The sequence below is a fragment of the Tupaia chinensis genome, unplaced genomic scaffold (assembly GCF_000334495.1).
Source record: "Tupaia chinensis unplaced genomic scaffold, TupChi_1.0 Scaffold000330_1, whole genome shotgun sequence".
Classification (NCBI taxonomy): domain Eukaryota; kingdom Metazoa; phylum Chordata; class Mammalia; order Scandentia; family Tupaiidae; genus Tupaia; species Tupaia belangeri.
The window spans coordinates 731,670-740,886 of record NW_006159824.1 but is presented as its reverse complement, the minus strand read 5'-3'; the positions used below and the strand labels follow the sequence as shown (position 1 = coordinate 740,886).

The following is a 9,217-nucleotide window of genomic DNA, read 5'->3' as shown; positions in this document are numbered from 1 at the left end:
GTGGTTGGCCATATGGAAGCCCAGTGCCCTTAACCACCACGCCACCTGCCGGCCCCTGGGTACAACTTTTATATTAGAATGCTTTGATTTGTATAACTTAATTTTATATCTGGCTACTTTTACATGTATCTTATTGCTTAAAATAAATTTTTCCTGGGCCTGGCAAGTAGTGTGGTGGTTAAGATGCTGAGCTCCCACAAGGTCAATTGCAGTTCGATTCCTGGACCTGGCAGCTTGCTTTCTCATTTTCTCTCTCTCTCTCTCTCTCTGGTCAAATTTGTTAATAATATTTTTCTTTTGAGAGGTTTTGCTATAGGGCATGTGCACTCACCAGAAAGACAGAGAGAGATAGAGAGACAGAAAGTGAGAAATCACCCCCCAGAGGGGATGGCCATGCCACAATCCCTTCTCCTCCATTCTCCTCTCAGGATCTTGGGCACGCACACACACACACATTGGCATGAGTTTAAGCCACCGGGTCGGGGACTTGAACTGCTGTCGACTGCGTGGGAGTCCAGCGACATAGCCATTACGCCAACTGCTGGTCCCTAATAATAATAATAATAATAGTAAATAAAATAAAATAAATAATTCTTAAAAATAAATAAATGTTTTATTTAAAATCATTTTATGATAACGTATATTATACACACAGTGACATACTTAAAATGCGTGTTCAGTGTAACAATTAATCGCAATATAAACACCCTGGTAGCTATCACCCAAGTCAAGGACAGAACATTGCCAGCAGTTAAGAAGCCTCTCCTCCAATCATTTTTCAGCTGAATTTCTTGTCAACACTTACAACTCAGGAGATTTTATATAAAAACTCACTTTATGGTCTCCCTTGAAAATAATCAGAAAATGTGGTCACCCTGAGCCCACACTCCCAAATGTCAGCCACTGCCTGGAGCCCTGGGCCCGAGGAGTTTCAGACGGAGCATCCTCTGTTTAGCTCAACTCGAGGCCAATGGCAGTGCCGCTCATCACCACACCTAAGCTGCTCTTGCCTCAGAGATATCTGGATTTCTTTTCTTTCTTTCTTTTTGTTTTTTAGATTTTTGCCATAGGGCGCATGTTGTTGCCAGAGACAGACGCAGAGACAGAGAGCGGGAAAGTGAGAAATCACCCTCTGGGGGAATAGCTATGCCACAGTCCCTTCTCCTCCATTCTCCTTTCAGGATTTTGGGCAAGCACACGCGTGTGCCTGGCATGTTTTTCAAGCTGTTGGCTTCGGGACCCAAACCATTCGGTTGACCACTGTGGAATCCATCCACCTTAATCTCCATGCTACCCACTGGGCCCTGCCTTCTTCTTTTTTCTTTTTCCTTTTTCTTTTTCTTTTTTTTTTTTTTTTAGATTGAAGCAGTGATTTTTAAAACAAAGAAAGCAGAACTAGAACATCTTAAATTTTTAATCCTTTCTTTACAGGTTACCTAGACCACTTTTGATTATGAAAACTGTAGAGAGTTAGTAACTGCCACAAGCGAACGCCAGGCGGTGGCCCGTGTCAATTTTCCACAGAGTCCTGCTTTGCGGGGCGTCTGATGCACTGCTCGGGGTCTCTGCTCACACTTGCTGGGATCAATCGTGGCAGATTTTAGTCCACAGGTCGCTTTTCCCCATATTTCTTTGAAAACTCTTCAGCATTCTTACAGAATTTTTTATGGTCCTTAGAGTATTCTTCAGCTAGGTCAGCCCGGAGGGGGTGCTCGGGCTGGGGGTCGTTCACCAGTGCTATGAGGGACTGGATTACCTGGTCGGTTTCGTGGCTGGCTTCCAGTTTTCAGCACTAATTACTGGCAGACAGACCTGCCCCTTTTCACCGATGTTCGGGTGATAGATCTTTGTTTTAAATGTGATCTTCGGTGGTTTGAATGGGTACTCTGCTGGAAAGTTGATTTCGATTCTGAAGGCCCCCTTGTCATATGGAGGGTTGTCAGGAACAATAAGCCCTTGCCAAGTCAACAAATTAGCTTCATCAACCTGGATGTTATGGAAGTTTTTCATTCCACATTTGTGGATTTCTTCAAGCTCCTTCATCAGCCTCCTGCTGGCCGCCATCTTGGATCTGGTGCTGCTGGTTTCCCAGAATGCATCCTCCTTTTTCTTTTTTTTTAAGTTTAGGTATTGACTTCGTGGACAGAGAGAGAGGAGAGAAAGAGAGACAGTACTCCCAACAGTATCCTGATACTGTGATCCACCCCAGCCTCAGCGAGTCCTGAATCATGGGCATATCTATGCCTGGTGTACTTAGAGCGGTCTCGGGACATGAACCTGGAACCTTCCCATGTGGATTAGCCCCAGAGCATTGTGTTTACCACTGTGCCACCATACAGCCTCTTTTTAAAAAAGTTTCTTTTTTTCTTCCGTGAGCAAGAGAAAGAGACACACACACACACAGAGACACTGAGATACAGCACTTCCAGCAAGGTCTCCATGCTGCAATCTACCCCCAGTTCATGAGCCCTCAAGTGTACTGTGTACTCAGGGAGGTCTCTAGACATGAACAAAGAACCTTCCCATGTGGGTCAGCTTTGCAGAGTGTTGGTTTTACCACTGTTTTGTCTGGCCCCAAGAGCAGCTTCAGTGTCTTTCTTTTTCTTTCTTCTTCTTCTTTTTCTTCTTCTTCTTCTTTTTGGAGAGATTTTTGCTATAGGGCGTGTGCTGGAGAGACAGAGAGGCAGAAAGTGAGAAATCACTCTCCAGGGGAGATGGCCATGCTCCAATCCCCTCGAGAACTTGGGCATGCATGCCCACACACTCTGCATGAGTTTTAAGCCCCCAGGTCTGGGACTCGAATCGCAGTTGACTACGTAGGCGTCCAGTGACATAACCATATGCATCTGCTGGTCCCAAGCTGCCTCTTAAACTTTCCACTGGCCTCCCTATTGGAACCCCACCTTTACTCTCCCCCTTCCAAAGGTACTTGAAGACACCAGCCCTGGCCCTTTAGAGAGCCCGGCCACATAAACTGAGTGGCTTCCCCACTGCCAGCTTAGGATTCCACATCTGCTCCTTATTCAATTCCACATTTTTGTTGTCTTTCCTTGGGAAGCTGTTACAGCAGAAACTCAGGCTTATGCCTTAAATACACAGAAAAAAACCCTTTCCTGTTATTTTGTTGTTATTTTACACTTAATCACTGTACAGTGCCACAGCACACAAAACGAATCTTCCCAGCATGAATACCCTGGGTATCAGTCCAGTCAAAGACATTATCATACACACTATCATCAACAGATCGTTTTCCATGTCTGTGCCTGTTAAATGTTTTGCCCCCCCCCCCCCATTCCATCCTGCCCTTTACTGTCATTTTACTGGTTTGGGAGGGAGCAAATGTGAACGTCCAGCCTTTTTTAGTTGGTTCCGTTTTAGGAGGTTCTGCTTCCTTTCTTGTCTCTAAATTTCTCTGTGCCTCCCAGCCCTGCACCCCTTCGTCCATTATTGGCTCCAGTTTCCCCCTTGCATGGTCGCCTCCACCGCTTTGCTTTCTCTCGAAGGTCCCTTCTGATTCTCTTCGTGGAGATCGACTACTGGGAGCGGCTGCTGTTCGAGACGCCGCACTACGTGGTGAACGTGGCGGAGCGGGCCGAGGACCTGCGCATCCTGCGGGAAAACCTGCTGCTCGTCGCCCGGGACTACAACAGGTGGGCTCCGGACCGCGGGCTCCGCGGGCCCTTCCCCGAGGATCGGCTGACCTGCCCATGACGGCCACTTCCTGTGCTTTCTGTCCTTTGCATTTGTCCATCTTGAAAAAATGGTTTCCCATACTCCGTCTTGTGGCTCTGAGTCTCCTTGTCCCTTGTGGTTTTGTTTTTCAGCCGCAGGGTAGAGAGTGAGGCAGCCACTTAGACTGTCTGTGTTCTAGGTCTGAGTCACCTCTCTGGATTTGACAGGGGTGGTGTTAGGATAGTCGCACAGAGCGACATCAGCCTCACTGAACCAAGGCAGTGCTGCCCTGCAGCCCAGCCCACCCCTGTTCTCTGAACTCCCTTGGGCTCATCCCAAGGGATTAGGTACTGTGGTAGTCTGTTTGGGCAGCTGTAAAAAATTTCCTACAGACCGGATGGCTTAAAAACAACAGAAATGTTTTTCTCAAAGTTCTGGAGGCTGGGAAGTCCAAGATCCAGGTGCTGGTCGGTGAATACGTGGTGAAGGCGCCCTTCTTGGTTCATAGATGGCCATCCCCTCACTGTGGCCTCACATGACGGAGTAAGAATAAGGAGTGTCCCAGGCCTCTTTTGTCAGGAGCCAGTCCCATTCACGAAGATGGAACCCCCATGACTTCATCACCTCCCAAAGAACCCACCCAAACCTCCTCCAGAGGGGATTTTGACATGTGACTTTGGGAGAGACACAAACAGACCATACTGGGTAACTTTCTCAGCCCAGTTGAAGTCCAGGGGGCGGAACCAATGGTCTCGTTTGAGTATTTAGAACCTCAATATCCAGTGTGATATTAGGTTGTCGGGAAAGTTATGACACATTTTTCTGTTTTTTTTTTTTTTTTCATACAAAAATGCATCATGACTTTCCCAACAACCCAATAGTTTCCATCTAGGTGAGGCTATTCCCATTGAAATTAATTTATCAATTAAAATTTAAAAATCTGGTTGCACATTTACATAGGTCACCTATCGAGTGGCCTTTAGTCCCACGTGGCTACTGGCTTCTGTACTGGACAGCACAGGTCACCAAACACTTCGCGCCCCAGGAAGCCTTCTGCGAAAGCGCTCGTCTAGAGCGACAGACTTCCAGATCCCTCTGCCAAGCTTTCTGGTGTGGAGGAGAGGTCTTTGGAGCTCTTCCCCACCAGCCACCCTGTCCTCTTTACACACAGGATTATTGCCATGCTGTCCTCAGATGAACAGGCTCTATTCAAAGAACGTATCCGATTTCTGGACAAGAAGATCCACCCTGGACTCAAGAAACTACACTGGGCCCTCAAGGGGGCCAGCGCCTTCTTCATCACGGAGTGCCGCATACATGCCAGCAAGGTGGGCTGTGGCCGTTAGGCCCGAGGTCCGCGAGGGTGCCGCGATGGCTGGCACCCGGGTGATACCGCCACGTCTGGGGTAGGGGCGGAGGCCTGCAGTGGTGTAGACAAAATGACGCGTGTTGGGGGAAGGGCTTTCTTTAGGTCAGCAACTCCCGCAGAGAGCGGGAGGGACGCTCTCTTCCCAGGCTCAGACTCCCGGGGGTGGGGTCCGACTCCAGGTGCAGATGATCGTGAATGATTTCAAGGCGTCCACTCTGACCGTCGGCTGGCGAGCCCAGGAGATGTCCGAGACACTGTTGGTGCGAATTAGTGGCAAACGGGTGTACAGGGACCTGGAATTTGAGGAGGACCAAAAAGAGCATCGGACAGCTGTACAGCAGAAACTGATGAGCCTGCACCAGGATGTGGTGGACATCATGGCCAACGCCTATGAGGTCTTCAAGAATGACGGCCCCGAGGTAGGGCTCCTGTGGCCAGGGCTTTGTGGTGAACGAACTAGTCTCCTGGCCCCGCAGGACCATTCTCTCGTCCTCCTGCACCCCCTCCTCTTTTTCTTTATCAGTGCGTGCTTCTCAAACATCCCGCTCTAGTCTTGGGTTGAGCCAGCCTTCAGTCTGGCAGAGCTCTTCCTTCAGGGGCCGGCGTCCTAGCTGTCTGTCGCCCGAGCTTATTCCCTTCCTTGCTGGCTGACCCTCAGACCTGACCTGTCTTCCCTAAGGTTTTCGTCCCCCTCTCCCCATAGATTCAGCACCAGTGGATGCTCTACACAATTCGGCTGGACCACATGATGGAGGACGCCCTGCGCCTGAATGTCAAGTGGTCACTGCTGGAATTGTCCAAGGCTATCAATGGGGATGGGAAGACCACCCCAAATCCACTCTTCAGAGTCCTTGTCATTTTGCAGAATGACGTGCAAGGAGGTGTGGCACAGGTGTGGACCGCGTTGCCCCAAATACCCGCTAACTATCACATCCTATTTGTCAGTTTCCGTCTCCCCTAAACCTCAGCTTGGCCTTGACTTTATCCCATGACTTCTGAGTCTGGTTCTGAGATGTCCACCTTACCTGGCCTGAGACGTGTCCCCTCCGTGGGCTGTGCTAAGGCCCCCTCCTCTGTGTTCCCCTCAGGTGGAATTCTCACCTACTCTGCAGACTTTGGCAGGCGTGGTCAACGACATCGGCAATCATCTCTTTTCCACCATCTCTGTCTTCCGCCACCTCCCTGAAATTCTCATCAAGCGCAAGTTCCATCGTGAACCCATCCATATAATTGTGGGTGAGTGGGTAATGGGCAGGAGCAAGTGCAGGGGTGCTGGGGCTTAGGAATGGGCTGAGCCAGGAGAGAGCAGGGCTGTTTTCAGACAGATGGGGCCATCACTTCCATGACTGGTGGGAACTCAGCTCAAGGGGCCAGATTAGGAGAAGAGCAGAGGCAGGGATGGGGTTGAGATGAGGTGGCTGATGCTCAAGGGATTTGAATTTGAGTGTGGGAGATGAGGAAAGACAAGTTTGGGCCTGGGGCCTCATTCCCAGCAGGTGAGACATCTGATCTCATGGAAGAAAAGTAAGACTCGTACTATACTTTCTGCCTCCTCCTCTATATCCTTTTTTAAAAAAAATTATTTAATTGTAGCAATTATTATTATTATTATTAATTTACATTTGCTGTAGGGCATGTGCACTCACCAGAGAGAGAAAGAGAGAGAAAGTGAGAAAGCAAATCACCAGGTCCAGGACTTGAACTGTGGTTGGCCATGTGGGAGTCCAGCTCCCCAACCACCATGCCACCGGCCAACCCCTATATCCTAATGTTCATGTTTGAGCTGTGTTCCTTTGGGGGGCTGGAGTAGCGGATGGTTTGGTGCCGTGGCTTGAGAGCCTGGGTTGGGATGGGAGTCAGTGAGAAGCATCTTTCTGGTTCCTTTGAAGAACGAGACGAGGACATCAAGAAGATCCAGGCCCAGATCAGCAGCGGCATGACCAACAATGCCGGCCTGCTGCAAAACTACCTGAAGACCTGGGATATGTACCGCGAAATCTGGGAGATCAACAAGGACTCGTTCATTCGTCGCTACCAGCGCCTCAACCCCCCAGTCTCTTCTTTTGATGCCGACATTGCCCGGTGAGTGGTGAAGGAGGTCCAGGACTTGAACTGTGGTTGGCCATGTGGGAGTCCAGCTCCCCAACCACCATGCCACCGGCCAACCCCTATATCCTAATGTTCATGTTTGAGCTGTGTTCCTTTGGGGGGCTGGAGTAGCGGATGGTTTGGTGCCGTGGCTTGAGAGCCTGGGTTGGGATGGGAGTCAGTGAGAAGCATCTTTCTGGTTCCTTTGAAGAACGAGACGAGGACATCAAGAAGATCCAGGCCCAGATCAGCAGCGGCATGACCAACAATGCCGGCCTGCTGCAAAACTACCTGAAGACCTGGGATATGTACCGCGAAATCTGGGAGATCAACAAGGACTCGTTCATTCGTCGCTACCAGCGCCTCAACCCCCCAGTCTCTTCTTTTGATGCCGACATTGCCCGGTGAGTGGTGAAGGAGGATGTGGAAGCTTGTCCACACGATGTACAGAATTGGAGAAGATGCTCCGGCTAGGGACTTGGGAAGAGCTATCAGGGGTGGGGAGGTACAGAAAATCGTGCCCTCAACTACAGAAAAAGAACAGGATCTAGGGCACTGGGTCTATGTGTGTGTGTGTGTGTGTGTGTGTGTGTGTGTGTGTGTGTGTTTATTTTTAAGGGAGATTTTTGTTATAGGGAGCATATGCTCATTGGAGAGACAGAGAGGCAGAAAGCGAGAAATCACCCCCTTGGGGGCATGGCCACGCTGCAGTCCCTTCTCCATTCTCCTCTTGGGATTTTGGCCATGCATGCACATGTGCCCGGTGTGAGTTTTAAGCTGCCAGGTCCGGGACTTGAACTGCAGTCAACTATGTGGGAGTCCAACAGCGTAACCATTAGACCATCTGCTGGTTCTGGGCATGTGTTTTTCAAGGGATAAAGATTAAGGAAGAGCTGGACAAGACAGGGGAAAAGCAGTTGTTTGGGGGGTGTATCCAGTAGGGTTCATTTGCACAAGAAGAAATGCTAGGGGTCTGAGAGATGAAAAATGAGCACTTTCACTCTAAGAAGGCAGATTGGAGTTAAGTTGAAGAATGTTCATAAGTTCTCATCTTAACTCTCATTTTTCCTGGTCCTCTGGTTTTGTCCTATGGTCCAAATGGAATTAAAAGACAGAATGAAATAAACAAATAAGTTATTTTCCTCTTGAGGGCTCTAATGCAGTAGGGCAGTTAAAAATATCAGCGGCCAGCAGTTGGCATGGTGGTTAAAGCACTGGACTCCCACATGGTGAACTGCAGTTTGAGTCCTGGACCCATCAGCTTGAAAAATCACACCGGGCACATGTATGTGCATGTCCAAAATCCCAGAAAGAGAATGGAGGAGAAGGGACTGTGGCGTGGCCATCCCCTCTGGAGGGTGATTTTTCACTTTCTGACTCTCTGTCTCTCCAGTGAGCGCATATGCCCTATAGCAAAAATCTTTCTCTCAACCCAAATGCCCTAAAAAAAAAAATTTTTTCCTAAAAAAAAAAAAAAAAAAAAAAAAAGGAAATAAAGTTTAAGAAAAGAACATAGTGGGGAACAGCAGTTGGCATAATGGCTATGTTGCTGGAACTCCCATGTAGTCGACTGCAGTTTGAGTCCTGGACCCGGTAGCGTAAACTCATGCCGAGTGCATGTGCGTGTGTGCCCAAGATCCCGAGAGGAGAATGGAGGAGAAAGGATTGCGGTGTGGCCATCCCCCCTGGGGGCTGATTTCTCGCTTTCTGTCTCTCTGTCTCTCTCTGTCTTTCTGGTGAGTGCATGCACCCTATAGCAAAAACCTCTCCAAAAAACACAAAATTTTTAAAAAAAGAACATAGTGAGATTTTAAACATAAGTTAGGGGCCAGCAGGTGGTGCACTGGTTAAAGGCACTGGACTCCCGCATGGCTGACCATTGAATCCTGGACCTGGTGCCTTGCTTTCTCACTTTCCCTCTCTCTTTCTTTCTCTCTCTGTCCCTCTCTGGCCAAAGTAAAATAAATAAAGTAAAATAAAATAATTCTTTTTAAAAATCCATTAAAACACTGTAAGCCCTGAAGCACTGTGTGAATGTACTTATACAAGCTTCCCTGTGGTGAGTACTGTGTCACAATGTGGCAAGGC

The 9,217-nt window shown here is 48.8% G+C and overlaps 1 protein-coding gene and 1 pseudogene across 1 annotated transcript in view; one reads left to right on the top strand and one right to left on the bottom strand.

The window, feature by feature from the left end:
• DNAH2 (dynein axonemal heavy chain 2) overlaps positions 1-9,217 on the top strand; it is a 159,937-nt gene that overhangs the window by 57,197 nt on the left and 93,523 nt on the right. The window contains exons 15-20 of the mRNA XM_006151894.1: positions 3,504-3,650; positions 4,844-5,000; positions 5,221-5,460; positions 5,745-5,933; positions 6,130-6,277; positions 6,931-7,123. Of these exons, the coding sequence (XP_006151956.1) occupies positions 3,504-3,650; positions 4,844-5,000; positions 5,221-5,460; positions 5,745-5,933; positions 6,130-6,277; positions 6,931-7,123 (1,074 nt within the window). The remainder of the gene's footprint in view (positions 1-3,503; positions 3,651-4,843; positions 5,001-5,220; positions 5,461-5,744; positions 5,934-6,129; positions 6,278-6,930; positions 7,124-9,217) is intronic.
• LOC102501123 (ubiquitin-conjugating enzyme E2 L3 pseudogene) lies at positions 1,397-2,092 on the bottom strand (annotated as a pseudogene).